General features: G+C 42.8%; 3 protein-coding genes and 1 long non-coding RNA gene across 6 annotated transcripts in view; 2 read left to right on the top strand and 2 right to left on the bottom strand.

Moving 5' to 3' along the window:
- The window catches only part of LOC145695281 (dual specificity protein phosphatase CDC14A-like), a 30,194-nt gene extending 12,651 nt beyond the window's left edge, over nucleotides 1–17,543 (top strand). Inside the window, exons 4-9 of one of the 3 annotated variants that reach the window (XM_081772295.1) lie at nucleotides 15,035–15,360; nucleotides 15,411–15,542; nucleotides 15,660–15,999; nucleotides 16,047–16,109; nucleotides 16,309–16,366; nucleotides 16,603–17,543. In XM_081772295.1, coding sequence (XP_081628421.1) covers nucleotides 15,035–15,360; nucleotides 15,411–15,542; nucleotides 15,660–15,999; nucleotides 16,047–16,109; nucleotides 16,309–16,366; nucleotides 16,603–16,617 — 934 coding nt within the window. In that variant the 3' untranslated portion in view covers nucleotides 16,618–17,543. Of the gene's footprint in view, nucleotides 1–15,034; nucleotides 15,361–15,410; nucleotides 15,543–15,659; nucleotides 16,000–16,046; nucleotides 16,110–16,308; nucleotides 16,492–16,602 lie in introns of those variants that run through there. The other 2 variants (XM_081772300.1, XM_081772289.1) reach the window with 2 other exon arrangements.
- LOC145702353 (uncharacterized) lies at nucleotides 14,644–14,953 on the bottom strand. Its single transcript, XR_014134308.1, has 2 exons — nucleotides 14,842–14,953; nucleotides 14,644–14,794 (listed from the first exon to the last, which is right to left on the bottom strand). It is a non-coding gene; the product is annotated as an uncharacterized LOC145702353 (long non-coding RNA).
- On the bottom strand, nucleotides 17,523–19,865 carry LOC145695305 (putative imidazolonepropionase). Its single transcript, XM_081772306.1, has 13 exons — nucleotides 19,634–19,865; nucleotides 19,366–19,503; nucleotides 19,272–19,323; nucleotides 19,117–19,175; nucleotides 19,044–19,069; nucleotides 18,912–18,958; nucleotides 18,599–18,782; nucleotides 18,508–18,558; nucleotides 18,336–18,410; nucleotides 18,102–18,222; nucleotides 17,931–18,061; nucleotides 17,803–17,890; nucleotides 17,523–17,628 (listed from the first exon to the last, which is right to left on the bottom strand). The coding sequence occupies exons 1-13, from the start codon at nucleotides 19,833–19,835 to the stop codon at nucleotides 17,573–17,575; spliced, it is 1,230 nt and encodes a 409-aa protein (XP_081628432.1). The 5' UTR covers nucleotides 19,836–19,865; the 3' UTR covers nucleotides 17,523–17,572.
- A 1,732-nt stretch (nucleotides 19,866–21,597) lies between these two features.
- LOC145710849 (uncharacterized) lies at nucleotides 21,598–23,766 on the top strand. The gene is made up of 7 exons (XM_081788555.1): nucleotides 21,598–21,846; nucleotides 22,495–22,703; nucleotides 22,879–22,927; nucleotides 23,103–23,203; nucleotides 23,259–23,340; nucleotides 23,415–23,465; nucleotides 23,512–23,766. The coding sequence occupies exons 1-7, from the start codon at nucleotides 21,813–21,815 to the stop codon at nucleotides 23,670–23,672; spliced, it is 687 nt and encodes a 228-aa protein (XP_081644681.1). The 5' UTR covers nucleotides 21,598–21,812; the 3' UTR covers nucleotides 23,673–23,766.
- The last annotated feature ends 3,726 nt before the right edge of the window (nucleotides 23,767–27,492 follow it).

Raw genomic sequence — 27,492 nt, 5'->3', positions numbered from 1 at the left:
TTGAAGGGGTTAAACAGGGGTTGATTGATATTACAGGGAGCCTTATAATATTCTTTAATCGGAGAGTTTTACTACCCTATCGTCACCTGCAGACCTGTGGTTCAGCGTTTTTGGCAACTTCGTTTTTGAGCATGAGTAATCCTTTGGCTGCCTGCTGCATCTTTTTATCCTCTTCCGTTGCAATTTCCTTGACGTCGTTAGCAGATAAGGGATCTACGTCTTTGGTGGATGTTGAGGGAACGGAGTTTATCTGAGAGTGTTCTGTCTCCGAAGCGCTCGAGGATTTCTCGCCCTGATCCATTCTGAAATCCGTTTTATTGGGACTGGATAATAATATATCACTAGTTTATGATCTTCAAGGGCAACATCTGACAGATGCGGAAAATGTTAGCGCTTTTTCATTTTAAAGGATCAGCTATTATAATATAGGGAGTAAGTTCTTATCTTGCGAAGGACAGGTAACCATTGCCGCATATACAAAATGCTTTCATTTTATCGCCGTCGACTTCGTTATATCATCGTAACACACTTGAATCTTGTTCTAAAAAGAAGAGTTCCATTACTTCTTTGTGAAAAGGGAAAAAGTATAAGAAAGAGTAAATAGAGAGTTTCCAGTGAATCTAAGATAAGCAGGTTTGTCACGAGAGAACAAGGTTTTCGGGTTATTCCTCAATGTTGTTTGAGCCCTAAGCGCCAGTCTCAGGTTCGCCCTCGTTTTCATTTTCTCTGGGTCCTTCCGCGTCCATGTCTTCGATTGTGGCATCGAGGTCGTCTCGGCTCAACAAAGCGCGTCGAACCCATCGATTCGATTGGTGGATCACGACCAGTCTTGCAGTGTTCACTCGTTGAAGCACTTCGTCTCGCAAAGCCTTGCCAAAAGCAATGATATTCATGCTTCCTCGTACTTCGCTGCCGAGTTCGAGCGTCAGAAAGAAGGCAAGGACCAATTCTTTTTCCGTATGATGGGGGTATCGCATCGTGGTCGCGGTCCATTTTTGTGCTGCGAGTGCACGCATACTCTGGGTTATCTCCGTTTCCATTCTAGAACTGTTTCATTTCTTTCTCTGGAAAATATTCTATTGTAGTTACATGACATTGTATAATATTTTTCAGATAAAATTCGTTATTTAGTTGCCTTGCAACATCGCAAGACACACAAAGTTGCTACTTCACCAACAGCTGCACCTAGCGCGAACACTAGCCCAAAGACTGACAGCGTTAAAAATTCGCTGCTTAGTAACGCCGTCAACATCAGGCGGGCATCTGAATGGTCGTCGTTTTGAGCAGTTGCTGTGCTGTAGCAGTTCAGATTCGCGTTTATGATTTTCCCACCCTCCATCGAGTCTAAAGAATTGCTTATCTTTAAGTGACTACCTTTTTCTCGGAGGTTTATCACAAACTTCAGCAAAAATAAAAATTATTAAAAACAGTGCCGATCGGAAGAAGTCGGTTACTAACTCTTATCAATTTTTTCGCGTTTTACGCTTTCGCAGGTTATACGTATGTGGTTTTTCTTCGACTTCCAACTCCGATGTCGGCGCTTGTACTCTATCGCTCAGCATTACTTCATCGTCGTCGACTTCTCGTATGCGAGCCTCCTCGGAATATTCTAGGTTCTGTTATTTCTAACCACATACCTCATTTGCGGTGCGCACCACATTCTTTTCCGAACCATGAACAATTGTCGTTCCTATCGGGCGGATACGCTCCCGATGTACTACAAAAGTTCTCCGAGGATACAATGAATTTCGCAGAAGGTATGAATATCGGTCCAGCTTCTTTGCAACCTGAAACTCACCTTTCCAGGGTTGAAAGAGCTTGCCGCATTCCCCGGGTGGTTGCTCGACTTTCATCAACACCTTCCTTCCAACTTCCAAATTTTCTTCTTTACCCGAATAGCTTTCGGACGGTCGAACTGTTCTGCCAGCGAGCAGACTCATCGTTCGATGCATCAAATTTCCAGCGGTTGACGCCCAGTCGCGCACATTATTAGGCAATGTGGCAAAATGACTGCTGTCCACGTTCCCATACTGTGGCCGCATTAAAAGCCAGCCATGTAGTAGGTAGAACGGTGAACAACCTAATGTAGAATGTATCGTCAGATTGTAAGATAGTTGTATAGCAGGTAACAATAAATCCCAAGACGAAGGAGAGCCGTATATGCGCATCAATTTCTTTATTTCACGATTCATTCGCTCAACAATGCCTTGACAATTCGGTCGATAAGGAGATCCATGGGCTAGGGTTACTCCGAAGCTCTTCAGCAGTTGTTGCAATAGTTCATTAGAGAACTCCTTGCCGTTGTCATTCTGGAGACTGAGCGGAGGCCCCCTGACGTAGAATATATCCATAAGAGCTCTCGCCACAGACTTCGCGGTCTTGTCCTTGATTCCCCTTAATTCCAGCCATCTTGAATACTGATCGATAAACACCAAAATATATGTATTGCCTCTAGCGGACCGCACATACGGCCCAGTCAAGTCGCATTGTGCGAGCGCGTACGGGTGTTGGCTTTGAGTTGCTGGGATTGGTTGGACATTTGGATTCGTAACGGGGTTCATCTTGAGGCAATCCTCGCAATTGGCCACGAGTTCTCGAACGTGTTCGCGAAGCCTCGGAATATAGATCTTGGATTCTGACAGCTCTTGTCTCAATCTTCTATATCTCAAGTGCAGTGGTAGGTGAAAAGATCGAAGACAGTCTTTAACTAGCGAGTCTGGAATAATTAGAAGGCGCTTTAAGGTAGCTTTGTTCTCAAGGTAACGAAGGCCATCTTTTTCGATAACTATTCTTGATTTCGCTAGAAGTGGCTTGTAAACCCCACCTTGACGCAGGAGGTCTCCATCCTGTTCCTGCGCCTGGACCATTTCTGAATGAGTTTTGCCTTTTGTTCGGATCCATAGCGGAAATTTCCGGTTCGCGTTTTTGAATTGGGCCTCGACCTCGCCTATGTAATGAATTCCATCTTCGGCCGGTGGGTATCGGCTGAGCAAGTCTGGCATAGACATTTCCGCCGATTTTCCTGGCGTGTGTTCTATTTCAAACTCGTATTGTGAGAGAATCTCTAGATACCTCGCAATTTTCGCACTTGGTCTTTTTGCTTGCGCGAAGGATTGTCCTGCCAGGGTTTGGCTAACTGCCATCGAATCCGTTCTCCAGGTGAATCTCCGGCCGTACAAGTGAGGGTGAAAATGCTCAGAGGATTTTATAAACGAGAAGAATTCCTTACCAAGGTTTTAAACTTAAGGAGTCATCCTAAACGGTCCTTATCGATTCGTCCAAGTTTAAAACCCTGATCCTTGTCGTATGTCGACCAGCGGGTTTGGCTGTTCCTGAAGGTTCCAGAGCAAAACCCAATTGGCGTTTCAATTCCTGCAGCTGATTTTTGGCTGAGCATTCCGCCCCATCCCACAAGGCTTGCGTCCGTGCTTAGAATGAGCCTCGTTTTAGGACTGTGATCGGGAAACGCCAAGGGCACACTGCTAGCAATAGCGGACTTGACTGCCTGAAAGGCTTCCTCTTGCTCGGATTCCCATCGAAAGACTGACTTTTTCCCGCTAACAGCATGCAGTGGACCCATGGTTCTCTGCAGATCCGGGATGAGCTGGCTTAAGAAGGAGCAGGTTCCGATGAATGCTTTTAGTGAGCGCTTATCTTTAGGTGTTGGAAATCGCTCAATCGCCTCCTTGCTGTTGGCTTTTGCTGACCATCCTTCGTCCCCTACCTCGAATCCTAAGAATTCTATTTTTCGCACAAAGAACAAGCACTTTCCAGGTGTTAGTTTCCAGCCTTTTTCTCTAAATGCCTCAAAAAGCTCGCGAAGCACCCATCGATGTGACTTTTCGTCAGGGGTTGAGATCGCACAATCGTCCATGTAGACCGAGGTGTATTGCCTGATTCTGTCGGGTATGGTTTCCCAAATGGCCTTCGAGAACACAGAGGGGCTCGTTTTGAGCCCCATAGGTAATCTCGAGTACTCCCACTGTGCTCCGAGACAACTGAAAGCCGTCAAGGGACGACTGTCGCTGTGTAAGAGCAAATGGTGGAAGGCAGCTCTAAAATCTAAAACAGAGAATACCTTGGCCCCTGAGAAACCCTCTAAGGTACCAAGCAAGCTGGGAATCGGCCATTTCGAGTCCTGGATAAGAGTGTTGACGAGGCGCAGATCAATAACCATTCTCCATTTACCATTTTTCTTCCTCACCAGGGTTATTGGCGAGTTGTATGGCGATCCAGAGCTCTTCTGTATTATTCTCCTATCTTCTAGCGACTTCAATTCTCCACGGAGCCACGGTACTTGTTCATATGGAACTCTGCGTGGTCTGCACCACGCTTTCTTTGCTTCCGCTCCTGGGATAAGCTTTAAGCGCACTGGTTCCCCTTTGTATTCGCCAATGTCGTTCTCGTGGCAGCTGAAAGTATCTGAGAATTCGCGTAGAAAAGAGCGAAGGAACTCTTTTGATTCATCCGAGGCCGCCTCCGCTTTTTCTAACAGCGCCTCTATTTCTTCGTCAGGAATGATGTTGGATACTTAACAGATGTGATTTAATAAATGTTCTTATATATCTTACAATACTTTGTATTTCTTTCTACAGTACAATTACATGGTCATTTGAGCCTTACCTGGTTGATGAACGTGAGCATCATCAGAGATCGTTGTCACCATGGCCAGTGGCTTCAACGGAATACAACCGTTTGGATTATCGATGGTGATTTGAAGCCCCGTTTTCAACTCGCGAGGTCTCGTTATCACTTTCACGTCCATTGCCTCTTCGGTATGGTCCCGGACTGAGAAGAGGACTTGGATTGGTTTCTCTTCATTCAAAGGAATTGTCTCGGCGGCTTTAAGGGTCATTATCGTCAGGCCACCGACTTCCATTGGTTCTTCTATGAGCAGCTGAATCAGCTGCGTCTTTTTAACAATTGGAAGCTTAACCCTGTCTAGCTTTACATAGTCGTTGCTGATAGCAAGGGTTCTTCCACGCAGTACATCAACGCCAAGTATAACATGTATGGCGTCGGTTTTTAACACGGAAAATCTAACATTTTGGAAACATATGGATTCACGGTCGGCCTTTAAGGACACCGTCAAGATCACGTCTCCTATGATTTCCATTCTGGTCCCCGAGGCTGATTTAGGAGTCGCTCGGGCTGTGGGGAGCAATTCGGGTGCTAAGCTATTTCTTAACTTCTCATATGTATTCCGACCAATAACTGAGTAACTTGCTCCGCTATCGATGAGCGGAACACATGAAAATTCCTTTTTCTCGCAGCTCAAACTTCCCTTAACCGTGAGTAGTCCCTGGGGCGTCCAGGATCTACTCCCATTATGCTCCCCGAGTGAGCCCCTGATATTGTAAATCCTCTCGCCAGACGGGCTCGTTTCTGGCGAGAAACTCCGCTTTTTAGGAATCTGCGAACGTAACCGTCCCGGACGGATTACGCGGCTCTCTGGCATAGGATTCTCGAGTTCTACGAGTTCCTCTTCGTCGAGTTGGGCAATTTCGGGCATAGTGCCCGAATGATCGACAGTTATAGCACTTTATTTCGGAGAGTGGCCTGGGTTTACGCACGGCTTCGACGTTCTCATTCTTCTTGCTGTCACCCTCGACCGATTTGGCACTTTCTTGGATGGAAAGAATCTTTTGGGTTTCTGGATCGAGTTCGTCTGTAGTCGGTGCCAGCTTTTGTGCCTTCATTATTCCAGCTTGCAGCATGGCAAAGGTAAGCTTCTGTTTGTCCAAGTCGTCCTCCAAGATACGGCGGATTTCGATCCTGGTTGAATCATTTGCCGAGCTAAGCACTCTATGATAGAGGATCTTGGCTGTTGCGTTCGTGTCTCCTTCGTCGGACAACTCTGTAAGCATTTTAAGCCTTCCTAAGAACGATATCAGGCTCTCTGAGGGTCGTCGAACCGCGTCGTACACAAGACTTAAGAGATCGCTATTTGAAGTTCCCATAAATCGTAGGATCTGTCGCACGAAAGCCTTCAGGCTCGATCGATCTTGTATTAATGAGTCCAAATATGAATAACTAGCAGGAAGCGAAAGCAGCAGGATATTGCACAGCGTCGGTTCATCTGTTCCCACTCTTCTAGCGTTCTTGAGAGCCAAAAAACTGCTAGATAGATGATCGATGAGCGATGTCTTGCTTGGATCCCAGATTGAAAGACCAAATGACTGTGGTTTCATGCTTCCTGTATTCCTTTTCTGTGTAGTCGGTGTTGAATCCATTTTTCCCTCCGTCTTAATAGTGCCCCCAAGGAGTCTTTCGGCCTCTGCAGTTTCCTGTTGGGCGCCTCCTTCGAGTTTAATTCTGGCAAGTGCTTTTCGTAATTCCTCCTCAGCACTCATCAGCGTTGGGTTTGCAGTCTTGGTTGATTGTACCTCCTCCTTTGGTTTACTTGATCCAGGCTCTGGTTTAACTACTGGAGGTGTAACAGGTTCACTTATTTCCTCCATAAAAATATGCTCCGGATCAAGCTCCGTGGTGGCCTTATTCTTCGCTTCTTGATAAGTAAGCTCATTAGCCCTCAAGCGACCAATCAGGTCTGATGTTTCCGGAGTAAGCACGGTGACAAGATGTCCTTGAATCCTTTCATCGAACGCCGTCGCGTCTAGTTTCAAGCATTTCTTTAATTCGCTCTTAAGAATCCCCGAAATTTGGGATGCTGACAGAGCAACAACAACGAAACCGGGTGTCTTCTTTTTCGCGAGCAGTCTCGCCTCGTCGATTTTAGCTAATCGTGACATCGATTGATCTGAACTCACAACAGCATTAATTCAATAACTAGTACTTATCTCTTTGTTCTCGAAGGGTGAAAGAAAGAATTCGCCATATCTTTAATCATCTTGGTTTGCTTTTTCTCCAAGGTTACGCAGAAGTCTTTTCGTCGACGGAAAGATTTCTTCGATCTCCCTTTCCGTAGGGGTCTCAAGCTCTAGTCGCAGTTGACCAGCTGAAAGGTGCGTTTTTGAAAACATCTCTGCGGCCTCGTCATCATAATCTTCTAGAGTTTTTCCTCCGCATGACCGAAAGATAACTCCGAGCCTCCCTATTAGCCGTTTGATTGCAAGAGTCTTGAAGGAGTTCTTCTCTTTTGTTAGAGTTCCCTGAAATCTCTCTTCAGGCAGGAAGTAGAGGTCAAATTTCCGTCCCTTATGTAAATTGATAAACCAGTCGTCAATCGCCTTTACAAAGAGCCTAGCTTGCGCAACGAATGGAGACGTATTGCTGTCGTCATCAGGCGCTTTTGATGGGTTTGAGAGTATCCGATTGATTCCATCCATTCTTAAAATCCCTTGGTGATACTCAATAAAGTAAAGTTTTAATGAAGGCATGACGGTTATCAGGGAAGCACAACAGGGAAATGACAGTTTCTTTTTTTTTCTGAGTATGATGATGAAAAGGAGAGGCTATATTTTCGTTGTTTTGACTTTCTTTTCTCTTCTTTTTCCTAGAAATTCTGTTGAGTGTTGTCGTCTTATGAAACCTAGTACCTTAGCAGGAAAGAATTGCAGCTACCCTCAGGCTTAGTCGCTGTTTTAGGAACCCAGATCGAAGAAAAATGAGGTATCGATTGGCGATAACTTGCGCGATTCCGCTTTTTAATGTCTCAAGCATGTGTGTGTCGTAGCCATGATCTTGTGCTGCTTCAAGCAGAGCGTAAGCTCGCGTGGCAAGGTGATTCACCTGCGTCACCATATCGACATTTGGGTTCGGTCGTTCATTCAAGATGCCTCGTTTCATGTAAAAGGATCGGTTTACGGGGCATTCGATTTGTCGCAAACGCCTGCTGATGTTTTTCTTCATCACAGGGATCGCGTCAGGAGCAGAGCTGCGAAGAAGTTTGGTTAGCTTTGGGTATCGACCAGAGCCCGGTTGTCGCCGAAGATTGTGATCCAAGCTTTGTTTGATTTTTTCGGCAGCAAAGAAGCTTCGTGCCTGGTACGACTTGCGGAAGTAAGCTTCCAGCGTTTTTAGGATCTTCGAGACGGAAATCTCGTAAAGGTATAAATTAAACGATATTTATTATATATTGTTTAGCTTTATGCCTTCCCTGAGTAATGCCTTTCGGGTAGATAATTCCTTGTCTAAGGCATTCGAGCGCGCAAGTCATATTGGGGTCGTTCACAAGATATCCCGAGCTGTCAAGTCGGGCCACGCTATCTCGTCCGATGTGGCCCAACTGGATTTTCGTTATCAGGATACGGCATATTCCGTGCAGATTTGTTTTTGGCAGCCCCATTTTCAGTTTTTGGAGGTTTATGACTATTGTGGGCAAGTCGTCATCGTACTCTTGCAAATGATCGATCGACGCGGAGATTATAAGTTCTCGGATCGGCGCCCATTCAGGTGATTTCGAAACTTCATCGAGCTTGTCTGCCAGAGCCTCGCTGAACACGCATCCTGGCCGCAGAGTGCCACCTACGATTCGAAGGAAGCCTCCGTCACAGCACAAGTTAACCAACGACATCCTAAAATAGTGTTTTCAAAGATCACTGTTGGTAATGAAGATGGTCAGCGTTACAAGGTGGCAGATGAGAGTTAACTATGGAGATGAGTTCCGACGTAGGAACTAGATAGAAGGTCGATGATTGATGTTGGCAAGAGAATGATGAAGGCGATAAAGGCGAACAGGTTGGGAAAGAAAAGGATGCAGATGTGAAGGCGAATATTTTTTTTTTAGGGCGTTCATAGCGCTAGAAAATCAACAGGATCTTCGTTCAGGAGAGCAAGGGCCCCTGGATCCAGCTGCACGGGCTCGATTGTCGGCGTAAAGCTCGCCCAATCAGGCAGCAGGTTGTTTTCGTCGTGGCTTAGCTGCGCGGGATCGAATGTGGGAGTAAATCTCGCCCAGGCGGGCAGCAGGCTGTCCTCTGCGTCCTGTGGGACTGGATTCTGAGCCGCTAAATCTCTCTCCAAAGGTTTATTTCTGCAGCTTTCCGGCGCAGTTGTAAGTTGATCATCCGTGCTCGAGCCAAAGTTACTAGGCCCTGCGTTTTCAGGCGGGGATGGTGCTTTCTGTGGGGACTGCGGATTTTCAGCTAAAGGCTGGTCTGGCTCCACAGCGATTGGTCTTGCAAACGATTCCGGGGCAAGTAGATTTTCTAACTCTCTTGGTGGCGGCGTCGGCAGGGTTGCTCTTCCCAAGATTTCGTTAGCATTTCTCATGACGATAGGTATTTCTGAAAGAAACTCCTGATTTATAATACCGAATGCCGTTTGAATTCTTCTTTGTTCTTCGTCAAAAGAAAGTTGAGGATGGTTCAGACTCTGTATAGAGCTTTTCAATTTGTCACTCGGGCTCCGATACTGCGCCCCGACGAAAACGTCAGCAATCTTGAAAGATTTGGGAACTCTCCGAGCCACCTCTAGAAGCACTCGATGAGCCACGAGCCTCGTCAGATTGCTCCTCCAGCACTCGTCGACATCTTCTTCCAGTCGTCTGTTGACCGTCTGCGCCTTCTCTCGGAGTTTACGTGCATTGACGATTTTGTTGACGTTTTCGCCCAAGAGCTGCAAATAATGCTCGTTCTCATGAAGCCATATGTCCAGAATTCGCTTGTAAGCATTACAGTATTCTGCAATCCGTCGCAACTCCGGTGTTTCAGGAATCTCGTACGGTTCTGTCAGAAGTCCCTTGCAGGCATTTAGAAAAATGTTCAAGACATAAGTTTGAGCTCTCGGCCGCCTCCAAGCGCTCATTATCCCACAGTCTGAATAAACCTCATTGTAATCCTTTTCCTCATGGGTCAACTGAGTAAAATATAGGTTTAGAACAATAATGTGGAAGTTGTATACAAAATCAGTACTCTTCAGGGAGTATATCTCCATTGGTATTGAAGAATCTTCCCGCGCAATGGACTCGTTCTCTTCGCACTATTTGGATTATATCCGAACCCGACACTGTTTCCGAGAGGAATTCATCAATGTTTAGTGACGACGCGAATTCCCTAGCTTCGCATCGAAGGCTCGCAAGTACACCTGGGGTGTCTTGGATTCCTGAGATTACCCCAATGGCATATGTTAGCCTTTAACGTGGATTTTCATCGAGGCGTCTCTATATCTCACGCCGTCTTTGATTATCCCGTCCTAAAGAATTGGCTGAAATGGATAATTGCAGGTCTGGTTGATCCTTCTAGAAGAGTTGTATCAAGAACAAAATCCAGAAGAGAGAAGTCGTCACTCTGCCAATCGTTTGACGGTTGGTAGCTTTCTAGGTCCATTCTGCTTGTTTCGTACGCTCCGAAAGCGACGTCTCGAGCAGGTCCAAGCGTCACTCGGGCCCTGAAGGAATCGTACATTTTTGATTCATCCATGCCCATCGCTAGCCATTCGACTATTTGGCGAATCAACTCATATGATCGTTGGAAACGGGGTAATTGCTCACCAACCATTCTAAACAGACATTCCTTATTTTCTAGAGAGAAATAAAATTTGATCGCCTGACTTCCATCCCAGCCAAATTGGCCCTTTTTTTTTTCTCGTAACTTGCAAGAAATTTGAATTAAAGGGAAGACGCTGCATCATCTGGTCCTTCTATCGTGTTTCTTCTGTCCACACAAGATCGGTTACTCGGGGAAGTCAGCAACGCTTGTTCTCCTCCAACAGCGGCTCGTTGACCATGCAGGCGCGCGATAATGACGAGGGCCATGACCCCCGTCGCTCCTAGCATGAGTGTAAGCAACCCGATGATAATTGTCAACGTAGTGCTTAGCCACTCCAACGTTCTGGCACTTAACAAAGACTTGAGTCGTTTTGCATAACTTTCCGACAATAGGGACATTCTTTGGATCGTTTTGACCATTCTTCGAAGCAACTCCTGCAGAGCCGATGCGTGCAATTTATCTTTACAAATTCTAAGAGCGATTTTTCTGATCTACAGATACCGCACTCTTTAATGAAAACGACCTCTGGTTCCAGAAAGCTTATGATAGCCTCGATTGGCAGCATTCTGAGATAACATTTAGATGCAGGGGCGGTTAGATCAGTTTTGATTGTGCAGATATCACAGGGCTTTTTTCAAGCAGGTTATAAGAGTGATAAGGATCGCGATAGATGGTATCAAGAGTAGCCCCGTGAGCTTTTTTAATCCCGACTGCATTTCTGACAGATCAATCGTTCGGCTAAAGTATTTTCGGTTAACGGTAAATCAAAGATCTCCCCCCATATCCGGAGCACCTGTGCTGAACATTTCCCCTTTGAGAATTTCAGCAGTTTGCTTAGAAGATGCAGGCCCGCTCGGTTATTACCGAGAGGTGAATTCTTTAAAGCATCCCTACATTCTCTCAAAATATTCTCCCTTGGGACTCCTTCGGTTGACTCGATTAACAGAATGTAAATCGGTCCAAGAAACTTCTCATCAAGCATCAAAGTTTGCACCCCATACCTTTCGAGTGCCGCTGCGAGTTCTTTTTCCATTTTATCTAAATTGTAGGTCATAAGAACGTGATAATTAACTGACTGTGGAACTGGTTTGGTTGCAGAATGGATGCTGGCTGACGATTTGGTCAAGAAGTCGCTTCAGTTTCTCCAGGGTGGCACTCATTTCGACGAGCTTTTTGACGTTTCGTTCACTCAGTTCGACAAGCAAAGCGCTGGTTTTTCGGAAGTCCGTCCGGACGCCTCGGGTTAATTCTTCGAGTTCTTGCGCCGCCGACATTCTGAAGTTAATATTTTGAGCGAAAGAAAAGTTTCGTGAATAATGAGGTAATATTCTGGTAACTGATATGAAGGTGATGTTCTGTTCAGGATTATGATTGCAAGTAAAACCCAACGGGTTTCGAAAAGAGGTCTTCTAAAGTGCCAAGTTCGAATTCCTCGCCTTGTATTTCGTTGCCACAATAGGTTATTACGTAGTCGACTAGCTCGATTGGCTTCTTTATTGGGGCGAGTCCCTCCGATTCCAAATATTTCTCCAGCATGGCTCGGCTAGCTTGGCATTCCTTGTCAATATCTTCCGGTGAAGCTTTGTTGAAGCTTCGCCAGCAGAGATTGCACTTGTGAAAATGGGAGTTAAAAAACTCCAGAATTACGTTCTTCTTCGTTTCTTTGTCGATCGATTCGTTTCCAATCATGAAGAGCTGGCATCGAACCAGCCATGTTATCAGTGTAGATCTCGAAGGAATGCATATCAGCCGCTCCTTAGGATACTCGAATGGTGGAAGCGACTTTATAATTCCGGATGTTTCTTTTAAAAAATTCCGAAGCGTAACAGTTTGTTTCTCGTTGCAAATTTCTTCAGGTAGAGGTACTTCCCATCCTAGGATATACGTGAGCGCAAACTGGATTACCCGCCGCTTGGCATCGTATCGCTGATAACACCATAGGATGTCATCGACTAAAGTTGGCATGGTTCTTTTTTTCTAAAAGAAACAACTGTTATTTAAGCGAAACTGAAGATTTTGGGTGTACTTCATGCAAACAGCTCTAGCTAAGGCGCGGCATAATACAGGTGTAAACGAGGATTAAAGTGATTTTTGATGGGAGTAAACGAGGATAAAAGTGATTGTTGACGGAAGTAAGCGAGGATGGAGGTGGAGTCAAACTGACAAGTTTGCTTCCAGCGAGTCAATCATGGTTCTTAGTAGCGGAACGAACGCATCCGAAGTAGGCGCTTCTTTGTTTCGTGCAAATTTTGACTGGTTTATAGCGTCGACGAGAAAGCCTTGGAGTCTCCAGAATCGTTGTCCGCTTAATTCGCTGATCCGAACGATCAGCCCTTCGTCGGGATGAATCGCGTCCGGCTCTATGACGGCTCGAGAGAGGTTTTCTTCAGAATTATCGATCATTCCTGAAGAAAATCCGGCAGGCATGCTCTCTGATTTATGCTTACCTGTATATCGCAACACGATCAGTGAGCCTGGATTCTTCAACTTTGGTTTTACGCCATATAGCCCATCGAGTTGAATTGCAAACTCTCTCAGTGCAATCATTTCCCCACCGATGAGAAGGCACCTTATCAAACTCCGATCTTTCGCTTCTAGCCGAAATCGGTGCATCGTTTCTTTTTGCCAGTTGTTGTCGACGCACTTCTGAGTAAGAATACACTCCATCAGACAGAGTAAACTTGCAGGCCATTCCATTCCTTTTAGGTCAAACGTTCGATTTTTTCTGAGGCAAAACGCAAGAATGGGCGTATCGAAGGTCGATAACTTGAACTCAACATTCCGCGTTTCCAAGAATCTTGCAGTGGTATTATATTTCGTCGTTTCGAAATCTTCCTTTGTGTATTCTTGTTTGATCCGACCGGATTCGAATGCTTCAAACAGGCATTGTCTCAGGAAGCATCGGACGTCTTTTTCAATCAATTGCTGAAGAGTTCTTTTATGTTTCTTATTTGAATTATTGGTACTTTAAGGCTTTATCTTTGAAGAGTTTACGAAGTTTAAATAACCCAGGTCATGACCCATCGTGTGAGTAATCATCTAAGGAGCATCGCTGGAATAAGGAAGAACATTTGCCTTTTCAAGAATTTCTTAATTATCAGAACCTTCCATCCCCCCTTATCCAAGGATAACCATTCATTTGTCCATCACAAGGGTCAGGAACCTTTTTGAGGAGTGATTTAGAGAAGCCATACATTTATATCATACATAGCTACATTCCTCTCGAGTATTAGGCTACCCACCGGTTGACCGAGTTACCTTTGTTACATGGGAGGCATTCGTTGTAGCTTCTTCCATTCTACCGAATAGTGAATTTTTCTTACAGCATCCTTTGTTGATAAATTCGGTCAATCGGCCGCGCACGGTCGGCCATTTAAGCTTCTTCTCCATCTCACTTCTTCGATTACTTGCTTTTCTCTTTAATTCGTCTTCTTTTATTCTCTTCGATTTTCTCTGATTTTCCGAAAACCTGAATGAAATGAAGATTGTGCTTCTTTATATACCCGAATTTGTTATTTTTGTTTGTTGTCTTTGGCTGGTTACTTTCCCTTTTTGACCGCCTTAGTGTATAACAGTATTTTGGAATTAGAGGCATCGAAAAATAAACATGCGCTAGGGCCGTGAGTCGAAAGGAAATGACCCTTTGTTTTCATATTCTTTAACTTTTCTATTCTTTAATGATGATTTAACGCCAGTATTTTAATTCATATCTCCTCAAATACCAATACTGTATTCATACTTTTTTGACGGCATGTGTTTTTGTAATTATGATGGCATTCCCCTAATCGTACATCTCCTAAAAGTTATTTGATTATTGAGAAATTTTATTTTAAGGATTGGTTTTAGAGAAAAAAAACTTTATATTAATTTCTTTTAATTCATTGTTAGTACCTAAAAGTTATAATGCATAATTTTATAAACGAAAATTATACAATTTAATATAATTATAATTGGAGGGGATCTTTTTATAACTTCTGACACCAAAATGTTGAGGTCCAACTATATCATACCTGTATAATAATAACAATAACAATATTATCTCTGTGTCTTATTTATTTTCATTTCGAGCGTTTATCTCTCAGCTCTGATGATTTTCAGTGAAAAGTGTCAGGTTTATATATGTATCCGAACTCGCTTAACCGGCAGTTAGAGGTTTTGTTCAACGGCCAGTTAGAGCTATCGTTCAACAGCCAGTTAGAGCTATCGTTCAACGCGCATTAACTGGTAAGCTTTAACACGCGTTAGGCATCGGCTACGCCGTAGTATGATCAAGGCTGGATCCCAATACTTCTTTCTTCGCTTTCTTCTTTGACTTATTCTCTACGAGAGCCTTGAGCTCGGTGATTTCTTCCCTAAGTTGACCTAGTTCGAGTTTCAGGAAATTCGCATCTTTGCCAGAAATTCTAAGATTCTTTTAGCCAAAAATTAAACCTTAATTTTGTTTTTTTACCGTGGAGCGATATTGACGACTTTAACATCGTCACAATTCTCAAACTTCGAGGTTGATGACTGATCCGCTCCCATTTTTTAACAGAAAATCCTCTTTTATATGTCTGCTAAAAAGGGAAACTAACTTCAAAAAAGAGAAAGCGCCTAAGACTAGAAACTACAGCCCAAGAATCTAGAAAACCTTTTCTTTTCAGCGATGCTTCCTTCGGCGTGTGTACCTACAACCTCTCCCTGCTCGACTGCTTCCACGGGTTAAAAAAGGCGCTGCAGCACAACTTTGTTGACTTCGCAACTCTCGATGTTGAAGAATACGAGTACTACGAGCGCGTCGAAAACGGCGACTTCAACTGGATCGTCCCCAATAAGTTCCTGGCCTTTTCCGGCCCCCATCCCAAGTCAAAGATCGAAAACGGCTACCCTCTACACGCGCCTGAAGCGTACTTTCCCTACTTCAGAAAGCACAACATCAATACTGTCATTCGACTCAACAAGAAGATCTACCCAGCTCAGCGGTTCACAGGTCCGTTCGATATTCTTCCTTGATTTCAAATTTTAAACTTTGACCTTCAGACGGCGGATTCGAGCACCACGACATGTTCTTTACCGACGGAAGCTGTCCTCCAGACCACATTCTCAAGCGATTCCTTGAGGTCGTCGAAAATATGAACGGCGCGGCGGCTATTCACTGCAAGGCTGGTCTAGGTATGGCTCCTTTTCTTATCTCTTTAAATTTTTTCCACTTGTCTGAAATTAAATTCTCTTTTCCCGTCAAAAGAATTGACCCTAGCATCGGAAAATGACTGCTAATTTTAATTCTAGGGCGTACTGGCTCTTTGATCGCGTGCTACCTGATGAAGCACTACAAATTCACGGCGGCAGAAGCGATCGCTTGGCTTCGTCTTTGTCGCCCAGGCTCAGTCCTCGGGCCACAGCAACACTGGCTAGAGGAGCAGCAGCATTTGATGTGGCAAGACGGCGACTTGCAGAAACTGCGACAGAGCCCCTCGACGACGAGGAAATCGCCAGTGCTGGAAATTGACGAGCAGAACAACGGAACTTCTGGACTTGATTTTGAGGGATACGAGGATCCGGGACAAGGAGACCGTCTCAGGGCGCAGAAGTACAGGCACAGAGTTGGAGAGTTGGAAAAAGAGGATAGGTATGATTTTTGAGCTTTTATTTGTGTTACTAAATTGATAAATTTAGTGGCTTGTTGGTGGGATCATCCGGTGGTGTGGTGACTCGAAGCCGCGCGGCTCAAATCGCAAGGTAGATTTATTCCCTAAGTTTTATCTTTTACAGATGCTTACTTACGTTTAACTAACCCTCCTTTCGCTTAAGTTTTTAAGGCTTTTTTCCGCTTCATTTTCGAATCATCAGATCCTTTTTAAACCCGTTTTTTTCATATCTTCCATTACAACGAAAATCAAGCCAAAGCTTAACCCTGCAACTAGCTCTTGTAAACTAGGGACGCTGAAAATGGCCTGGCCAGCGAACTGTCGCGTCTCCGAGTGGCCAGTCGAGGAGTAAGTCCACCCACCCGCTCCTACTACTAATCCACTTTCAAACTTCAACTTCTTTCCAACAAACAAAAAAATCACATCCATGTTCATCCGACTTTTATTTTGTTCAATAAATTTATTATATTTTATCTTCTCTTTTTTCGGTGTTTTATTTTTGATTTTTGCTTTGGTGCTTCGATTTTGCTTGGTGCATGAACACAGAATATGAAAATATACAGTAAGTAACCATTTTCTTTCAGGGAAAAGGGCCTTGAAGAAAAGTAAGCTTGAAAGAAAAAAAACGAGCGATTGAAAAAACAGATTCATGTTTGATGAAAATTCTTGCGACAAAAAAAAAGTTCCACTCCACCTTTCTCTTCAACCTTTTCTCCTTCCTATTTCTCTTCCGCCCTTTTTTCTTCTGGTGTCTCTTTTTTCCGATTTTAACAAAAAGAACCCCTACTCTTTTTTGCCTCTCGGTGACAGAATTCGCCTTTCAAAATAAAAAAAAGAGAACGTACTGGGAATCACTTCCTGACTCGATCAATTTTTGTGGCATAAAATCGATTCTACAATTTCCATACTTTTCCACTTTCGGATTCCCACTTTCGGATTCCCAAGCTCTTTTCCGACATTTGTGACTCTCATTTATTCAAGTTCATAAAACTAATTGACTCTGGCTATGATTTCTTACCACCGTTTCTTTGTGACTCTGTTTATGCTTTGTTTTTCTTAAAATTTTGAAATGCTCAGGTACCATTTTCTCCCTAATCTTGGGTTAAAACAATTCATGGAAGTGATTTTATGGATCAGGATTTTTATTGGTCGGTAGGCCAAATACAGCAATCTTATTGGTAATCAAGAAATTCACTTCCTTAAATTGGTTTAGTCCCTAAACCTTGCTTTTTTCGGACTAAACCAATTCATGGAAGTGAATTTTGGGATTACCAATAAGATTGCTGTATTTGGCCTACCGGCCAATCAAAACCCTTTCCATAAAAATCTGTTCCAAAAATTGGTTCTACCCCTTTTTTTCGCATTTATTCCACTTATCTTCCCTTATTCTTATTTAATTTATGAATTCCAACCTTTCAATCTATTCAATTCCTTTCCTTTTAATATTTCTTAAATAAAAATTCAACAAAAAATCAACAAAGGAACAGTTTGATCAAGAAAGACCTCTTCATCTGTTCAATTTTATTCAATTTTGCAGCTTGAAAATGACGATTTTTAGCTGTGAATTCTCCCGTTGATGATTATATTTTTCATCAGATTTTGATGATTTCCTTAATAATAATATGAATTTATTAATAATTATGGCTGATATTCTCGGAGGACGGAAGTCACGGGAGAAGAAATTATTCTGAGATAACTTTTCCGTCGCTTCAAAATGATTAATGACGCGAGAGGTAGAATTTTTCCGCTCTATATACGAAATTCTACTGAGGTTAAGCGCATACCTAGTTGATATACGATATGTTTCCAGGAAGGAGCATCGAGAACCAAGCAGCTACCGACTTTTCCTTCAGTGATGCTTCCATAAGAGTCCTAAAAGGCTTGAAAAAGGCTTCCAATCAATTTTTCTTACAGTAAGTCCGAGAGAGTAAGCAGCATTGATCGTAGCAGCGTTGAAAGCTTCCTCCATATTCATCTTGCAAATTATACAGGCCAAATGCATCACCAAGGGCATCGAGAAACAAGGAGCATTCGGGTTGAAATCTGAGTTGAAAAGTGAACGCTGAAATCATGGAAGACTCACCGGAGCCAAGTGCTACAATGACGTTTTCTCGAATCATTTCTCGCACCGGGGGTGGAATAAGTTTCAGGATATACGCAGTCGTGGGCAAAATCACCCCAGCAATGCGTTTTTGAGACATTGACTTTGGCCAGGGATTTCTAGCCGTGGAATCAGGGGCTTTAGCGGGCAGCTGAGGAATTGACGGAAAAAATCGGCTCTCGCGAAAGGTAAAAACACGTGGTGGAAAATCCCTGCCTTGATAGCAGAGCTAGATAGAAGCTCAAGGTGGCTCATTGCGCGAGCATTCAGCTCACATCCCATCTCTCCGCCCTGAAAATTTACGTATTATACGACTCTCAGACCAAGGTCAAGAAAGCCCTGGTAATCGACCATGGCCCATGGTGTCACTTGACTTTGTTTTTCTTACCTGAATGTAGTTGAGCTCTTCCGCGTGGAAATTCACGTGCCAGCCTCGTTCCTATCGAACCAGTCAATTTCAACATCAACGTCATTCTTACCATTCCGGCTTCAAGCATTTTCCTCGACTGCTCCGCGTCATAAACCCCTTTTTCGCAAAAGACATCAATGTTGTCGACGCCGAGGCCAGCTTTGGCGACCGTGGGGATGTGCTCTTCCACGATTTCTTTCGTCATTTCGGCTGGGTCCCGCCCTGGTGGCACCGCATGCGCGCATAGATATGTACTGAAAGAAAAACGTTGAAAAAGGCTGGCTTTGACGTCAATTATTCTTGATTTTCCGAGATAATAGAGCTTAACCCAGTGCTGCTCTATTCCGTGGGTACCGGAAGTGTCAGCAGAGCAACTAACTGACCTTTGGATTTTGACAGGATGAGTTTCTTTCGCCTTCTTGATCACTCTGTCACGCGCTCAAAATCAAAACCAAGCTGAAAGCTGCAAAAAATTGTTAATCAAATTGGGCTGTTCGAGATTTTCGAGCATTCCTTAGCATCTTCATTTCCGTCTCGCAGTCTGAAAAGAACATGTTAGCTCCAATTAATGTTAATTTAATACTGTACCAAGGCCATATCCGGATTTTGCTTCCGCAACGATCGTCCCGTGAGAGAGCATTTGGTCTTTATGCAGGGATTACGCTACTGTATGTCATCTTAGAATGCTGTGGAATGGTTACTGAAGCTTCAGTAAGAGCATAACCGTCGTTTTCCCCCTTCCTAATCGACGAAGGCACAGTTCTGTCAGCTTTTCTTCCGGGCAATTTCGTGTTTCTGAGGTCAAAAAATATAGTTAATTACTGTTTATTCCCTTACGATCGACGGTATAGTGAATTCCGCCGCCTTTTTCGTGAATTTCCATGTAGCTCGCGCCAGCTAGTTTCATCGAAAACTCATTAGCTCGATCTCCGTCGAAAACAGGATGAGTGTGACCGTCAACGAAACCGGGAATCACTAGAGATGGTAATTTATGTTGATTCAATGAATGAATTAATAATATAAGATCATCATTATGAAAAATTTTTCAAAGTATCTTCCAACTGTCTAGACAACAGACAACAGATGCGTGTAGCTGATGATTTACCAGCTTTTCCAGCGCAGTCCAATATCTCTACCCCTTCAAATGGGACGTCAAGATCTTTTCCCACTTGCTTGAATTTCCCATCAACGATCAAGACATCAACATCATGGAGGACTTCAACGACTCCAAGTGCTTCACCGACTTTCTCTTTTCCGTCCTTTGAATAAACAACTTCGCTGCAATTTTTCAACAAAATCGAAGCCATTTTGTCGAATTTCTATGTTTTTGAAGCTGATTTTTGTTTAACAAAAGGCGATTTTGGTCGATTTTTACGATGAAAAAAGGCGTGTCAAAATCGTCCAGCTTGTTTTTATTTTGGATTTTTCTCATAAAACTTGAATTTCAAAGATTTCAAAAGAGTTTGATGTTTTGTGAATATTTTATTGGTGAGGATTTTTTTCGCGAGGACTTGAAAATTGAAGTCAAATGGCTTTTTTTGTTGTTGAAAAAGAAAGAAATAAACATTGAACGGTAAAACTAATTTGAACAGTGAACAGTGAATTTAATTGGGTATGCAGCGGAAGTGACAGTACTTGGGCTGGTTGCCCAGGGCGAGTTGGCTGCATCTACAGGCGTTGGCGAGTAGACGCGGGGAGGGGGAATAAGGACGGCCCGAGTCCTCATCGACTCCTGCCGATTTCGTCTGCAGCTGGGCCAGCAGCTTGAGGAACTTGTCCTCTTTGGCGAGGTGCTTCAGCTCTAGAATAGATCTGATCGCTTCGATTCCATCTTCCAAGCTTGGCGCCGCTGTCCGAGGTGGCATTGGCATTCTGACTGCAGCTCCGCAGGCGAAGATCCAGGAACAGACAATTGTTGATACTTTCATTTTTTTGAGTTTTGAGAAGCTAAAGTTGAAACTAAAGATCCTTTTTTAGTTTGATTTGAAATGGTTGTTATTTCAAAGTGGGGCGATTGATAGTTGAACCTGGAGTTCTTTTATATTTATAGAAAGAATTGACACTCTAGCGCCAATGGATGGCGCAAAAAAAATTTGAGGAAGAATCGGGTGCGCTTGAGAGTGAACGGAAGCAAAATGGTCGATCGCGGTTTTGGAGATGACTAAATAAAGTAACCTTGCTGACGAAAGAAGTAGATGCGGAATCAGAAGTTTCTGACTTCACTTGAATCAGTGTTCAAAAAAGTGTTAACAATTGTTATCAAAAATGACTAGGTTTCCCTCAAGAGCCCTACCGGTTCTTCATTCATCAATCAAAATAAATTATTGAATATGGAAAAACAAAAAGAGGTTACCGAGAAAGTCTCGGGAAAGCAGGAAGAGTTGGGCCTCCCTTCTGATTGGGACTACTCTCGAGTTTCAGGACCTGTACCTCAATTCAATTTTGTACCATTCAAGCAGAAGAAAATGGCTAAATTTCGTGAATATCCTATGAGCTATTGGGATGGTGATAAGACCGGATGTGCACCAAAAATATATATAGATCCGAATCGCCCTGCGTCTGGACTTGCCCCTGGTAGATACAAGCAAAAACCAATTCATGTGGAGTCAGACGATTCTGATGATGCAGAAATCTTAAATCGCGAGAATCCCTAGTAGAGAATTCCCTACTCACTCAGTTTCAGCCGCTTATTTTACATTTTCCCCTTTTGATGATGAAAATCAAGGAAGATTCGAAAAAGTCCCAATTCCCGGGATGCCAGGTCATTTTTATGAGAAACGATTTGACCATAGGAAAGGCTTTTTTTCGCGGTTTTTTTGATTAATACTAATATTTTACGATTCCGATTAGTTGCTCACTGGTGCTAGGCGAAAATTCATCCTAGAAAAACCGATCATAAACAAGGAATTTCGTACTATGCTGGTCTAATTCATCAAGAATGGAACAAAGGCCTTTTCATAAAAAAGTTTAGAGAATACTGATCTAGCGCCCTTTTACGAATTGTTCCCCTCCATCGCGGGCGTTTTTTTACGATTCAGTGCGCTTTCAAACCAAGCACAGATATAATTACTTCTCCTTCTCAGCTTTTTTTCTTTCTTTTAGCAAAGAAAAAGAGTAGTCTGACTTTTTTTCTCAGAGGATCAAATTTTCACCTTCAAGTGCGAAAATTTCGCTTTCGCCGCGGGGAGAAACTACTGGAAGGGTTGAAGAAACACAGCTTTTTTTGTAAACAAACAATTTGTTACGCATAAGTAAAAGAAGCCGAATTTTCAAGAATCGAGAAAATGTCGAAGCTCGCAGAGAAAATTCCACCGATAGGTAAGCCAAACTACTGTCAGTAGAGTGTCCGTTTTTCTACAGACGTAGTCATATAGAACGGGGGAAATGTAGTGAACTCGCGGTGGAAATTTAAGTTTCAGCGCTTCAATTTAATTATTAAAAAGTCTGAGCTTATATGTTCGCCAGCTGGGGACAGGCCAGACAGAATATTATGCTTGGTAGACGGAATTTCTATTACCGGAGTTCAAATGCTGAACAACGAGTTTTTCAGCCAGTAAACATGATGACTACACAGTAACTAATGATGAAAATAACTTATTGAAAGGAGTGAATTTACGGCAATATTTTTGCCATCATGGGATCATATCTAACCATTGAGTATTGACAAACCGTTTTTTCAATAAACTATTGACAGTATTATTCGATTTTTACAATACTGTATTCCTTCGATTGTGATAGAGATTGCTATTGAATAGTCTTCAAAGAATAAATGATAATTTGATGCATTAGCTTTTATGATGCAAAAGTTCATCCATTTACCATCAGTTATTGAATTAATAATTAATTTATCATTAATTTATCATTACTAAGATGCTGAAATCAAGGAAGAGTACCAGTATTTAAAAACCTACTCTGGGAATTTTAAAGCAGGGGAACTCCTGGGCAAGTATTAAACTTTGATTTAAGGTGCGCTCGTTTTTGGACTCATTTCTCTTATCATCTGCGCCACTGCAGCGGGGACGAAAAATACGCTTTTCATACCTTTGGTGGTCTGCCTCGTTTTGGGCTGCATCGTCGCCGCCGCCGCGCTTTTCGTCTACTTCAGGCAACAGCGACGCCAAGCCGATTTGGCAGATGATTCGAACTTTTTCGAAACCTATGGATACCTTATTCTGGAAAGGATCACTTAATTTACGTCACGGCAGCGATGAACCGAATCGCCCGTGAAATAAGAACAGATCTAAGTTTGATCGCTTCCACAGCGTTTATCTTCTCTAAATCAAGTCTGCCTGACAGTCGGATACAGTAAAGAACGTACTGTAATTAGCAAAGAAATGATCCCGTTAAAAGACCATCGGAACAGCTGTATTCTACTTGATCGGGTTAATTCTATTCATCGGTAAGTTTTTGATGATCTTTGCTGCGTAGAAACCTGTGTAAAAACCTGAGTCAGGGTTCTGAGAAACCTCTGATTAAAAGTCGCTTCGCTATTTGACGCCCTGACTCAGGTTCCTTCACAGATTGTCGAGCACTGTCTGTGAAAATCATTCAAATCTATTGTTGATGAATTCTAGTGACGAAAATCAAAGGAGGACTGTCCCTCGGCGACACATACAAAACCGAACACATCGAGCTCGACAAACTGCTCACTGACTTGGGAATTGGAACATGCGATGTAAGTAACTATTGAAAGAGAAACTCTTGCTAGCAGATTTTGATGCTGATTTAAGAGTCTTAGTCCGACCCATTCTTACTGCAATGGACATAAGCAGCAGTGCCAGGAGTTCTTTCTTAAATGCATCGAGAAATCAGGAATGGGGTGTCTCTTTATCTCAGTGTTCAGGGAGGGACAAATGAGTGACAATCTTTTGACACCCGAAATAAAGAAGTTGCTCATGCAGAAGCTTGGGTCTCACTCGTGTTCGCCATTTTCGCCTGTAAGTGCTCCTAAACGATCCCTTAGTTAAAACTACCATTGCCTAGTCGTTTTCGCCATGCTCTCGGTCTTCTGCGCCTTCAGAGCGCGCAAAAATGAGGAAGAATACGGAACTTACCAGCCAACAACTGCGCCAAGAGGTGGAAACACGACCATAAACTCGGACTATGTTCCTGGAGACAATAGAATGCAATCGCCACTGGTTTAGTGAAAGAAGGAAAATGCTCAAGGTTAAAATTCCTTACAGTAATGTCACTGTTCAATCAAACAAATTCTTGTTCAAACATGTGTTGAATAAAATGTTATATAACAACATTTCCGTAAATAGATGTAAGGGCATCAATTTTCGATTCAAATTTATTCTGGTCATATGAACTGGGAGATGTTTTCGCCAGCAGACCATCCATCCCGGCTGTCTTCTCTACGTCTCCGCGCGAATATCTAAATATGTGTCCATCAGAAACCCGAGAATAATTAATTCTTATAAAAAAAAGATCATTTTTGATGAAAAAAACTAGACTTACAAAAAAGGCAATCGATGAGAAAATGCCCAAAGCAGCCGCTCCCCAGTTGAGAAAAATGCTCGGCCCGATTCCAAATTGCTGAGAAAAGAGGTCATTTCGTGAATATGGAAAAGGATAGATGTAGTACCTGCGAATGATGGTTGTAATATCCGACCGCAGTGCTGCGCATAATTATTTGAGAGAGTCTTGCGGCTGGGCGGACAGGTTCCAATATGCTCGAGATTATAATTTTTGGAAGACGGTTTTGATTTTAATAAAAAATGAAATATGTCTGTTTTTATGAAACATGTCCAGAAGTCAAAGTTTCTGACGCAAAAAGCATTATTGTGAACCCTTTTCATAGAGGGACGTCGACACCAGTAATAAGACCGCGGACGTAAGAGCTCCTGAAAGTACAGTAAGACACAGTTTCTCTTCGAAAATAAACCTGAAGCAGCAGTAGTCAAAGAACAGCGCTTCCATCTGTGCGCCAAATTGGTGCATTTGAGTCCGAAAACGCCGAAAATCACCGCGAAAAGCTGGATGACGTTCGCTGCGATGACCAAAAATCGGTGGAGGAGGATGCTCCTGTATTCCTGGTTGTAGTAGCCGCCGATCATGCGCATGAGGGGGTGACACGTGACGGACTTTTGGAGAATGATCTCGCAGCGCTCCCACAAGCCGGATGTTTCGAAGCTGGTATCGAGCCGCATGGAAATATATTTTTGTGTTTTCCAGTCTACATTTTCGTAGCGATGGTTCAAGCGTTAATTACAGTACCTGGTAGAAAGGTAGCACTGAGCTGGAGCGACAAACTAGCCAGCATGAAAATGAAAAAGCTACATTCAATAACTGTCCTTCCCATCTTTCTCCTTTGCTCTGATTTTGTCTCTTGATTGAGATCTGCAATTCTAGTGCGGAAAAAAGAGGGATCGATAAATCTGAGTCAGGTGGAGTATTTATTCATTCAAGCTTTATTCATCGAGATTTTCAACAGAAATTCAGAAGATCAAGATCATTTCCAAATACTAAAAACGCAGAGAGAGGAGAAAAGAAATTCGAGTCAAAATTAGTCATAAACGATTCGAGGGAATCTGAGATATTTGTCAGCGAGAATCTTCTTTGTCACGGGCATCAGCCAGCTCAGCCGCTTTCTTTTCTGTTTGTCGGTAATGTCGACGGCAATGGCTTTTTTGTCAGCGCCACGAACCAGGGCGATTTTTGAATTTTCCTTGACTCCAATGTTCTTGGCGTGCAGTTTTTCAAACTTGTGCAGACTTTTGAATAGCTCTTTCCCGGTAATTATTTTTGGTGTTTGTTGCATCCCGAAGCTTGTTGTCTCTTAGCTCTTTTTATCAAAAAGAATTTGATTTGTTCTTCGTTTTCTGCGGTGGAAGGCAATTTATGTGAAGTATTGGCGCTAAGGAGTTAATTGCAGTAGCAGGTGCTGGCGAAATTCTAGAGCAGAAAGTGATCTGAGGCGTAAAAACGGAGCGGCGTTTTTTGATATTCTATTAAAAATTCTATTTGATGACGAAACCTGCCTTCTGTCAAATATAGTCGATTTGAGCTGATTCCTCTGCATGGAGTGAAAATTTATTGAAAAGGGCGGTGTTCAAGTTTAACAGTGAGAGATATCGAATGTTGATGTCAAAATTAATAATTTAGATGCGAGAGGGTTTCTTCGTCTTTCTGATCGCATTCGGGGCTTTCCCCTTGTTTGGCTTCTTTTTTGACTTGTTCTTCTTCGACTGTTCATTTTTCTCCGTCTTTTCTTCGTTGACTTCGATTTCTTGTGCTTTTCCGAAGAGTTTTTCCTTCTGCTCGTCTAAAAGTGGCTTGGATGGCTTGAGGAAACCTTTCTTGACAGTCTTTGGTTTCTGTTTCTTCTCGTCTGAGGTTTTCTTCGGGGCGGGAAGAGGGACAGTTAGCCATTCATATCGAGGCAGTACCTTCATTTTCTCCGCAGTTTCTTCGTCAATCTCCATTTCCACCGGCCCTCGGGTTTCACTCATCACCATTTTGCTCGCTTTCTCTGTTCCAACGGCTTTGGAAAGAAGCGCAAGCTCGTAGAAGTTCAAGTATCGGATCGAATCGGTCATCTTTCTAACTTATCAAAGGTATATGATATACCGTATATCATATACCGTATATCAAAAGGATTATCTGACATTTCAAGAAAACCGACTTTTCAAGAAACCATTGAAATGTCCCTTTTCCTTGAAATTTCCGTGGCTCTTGAAATGTCCGCTTTACTTGAAATGTCCGTTGCGATTGAGATGTCCCCTTTTCTTGAAAGGACATTTCAATCTGAATGGACATTTCAAGAAAAGGAGACATTTCAATCGAAACAGACATTTAAAGAAAGTGGACATTTCAAGAACCACTTTAAATGTTTCTTTTTCTTGAAATGTCTCTTTTTCTTGAAATGTCCGCTTTCTTGAAATGTCCGTTTTTCTTGAAATGTCCACTAATCTATCAAAAGTACTGCTTACCTGAGAAGGCGAATTGATCAGACTGGCTGAAATATATCTGAATCTGATGGAAAAATATTCAGCGTCTAGAGATTTTTAGCTTTGAATTGTAAGTTGATTGATGCTTAAATTTTCCCTTTCATTGGATCCATCGCCTTTCTAACGAGCTTATAAAAACGAATGAAGATAGTGCCACCGCTGACATGCTCTTTATAGCCTTATAGCCGCGATTTGTATGCAAGATTTATATGGGCGAGAAAAGGTTGAAGATTGATGTCTTTAAAACAAAGAGCGAATTAGATTAATTTTAATGCGCACTGCCCCCTCATCATCTCCACTTAAAATCTTTAAATCCGCCAATCGACATTTGACACGGATTTTTTCCTGTAAAAAATGACACTATTTGAAGGAAAGAGACTGTACTTCATTTATGGCGGCTTGATTTGTAATTCTTGGAAGTTTTTTTTTAATTTTTTTTTTCATGAAAATTCTAGTGCTTTTGTTCGTCCATTTCGCCGTTTGCGCAAAACTGGAACAAGGGTTGGGAATTTTGATCGCTTTTCCGATGATTTTTGAGCTGTTGCTGCTTATTTCTGGAATTCAAGGTACTCTCAGTTACTGTAATCCGCCTTGAATAAGCCTAAGGATACGAGCGATATCTGCAACGAAAGAAGATGGCGGTTCTAGAGCTGCAGACGATCCGAGACTCTCACCAAATTGCGAATCAACTGTTCAAAACCGACTGAACTAAAACCGACGTAAAACGCTAATGCGAGTAGAAAGAGCGTAATAAAATGATGATAACGGTTCAAATCAGAGTTTCATTAATGCTCATCAAATATTCAACTCTCGTGTATTTAATAATTCGTCTTTCGCAGAATAGTCAAAATAGAAAAATAAAAATATGAATTTTGCGGTGCAATCTGCTCTGGTTTTTTTCCTCGCTGCGATATCCGCTGTTTTCGCGAATGAAATGGATCCGTAAGTCTTCCATCATATTTCGATGTTTTCGTATTTACAGTAGGGCGCTTCTGAAGTACTGGTTCGACAA

The sequence above is a fragment of the Oikopleura dioica genome, chromosome 1 (genome assembly GCF_907165135.1).
Source record: "Oikopleura dioica chromosome 1, OKI2018_I68_1.0, whole genome shotgun sequence".
NCBI lineage: Eukaryota > Metazoa > Chordata > Appendicularia > Copelata > Oikopleuridae > Oikopleura > Oikopleura dioica.
This window is presented reverse-complemented; position numbering and strand designations above follow the sequence as displayed.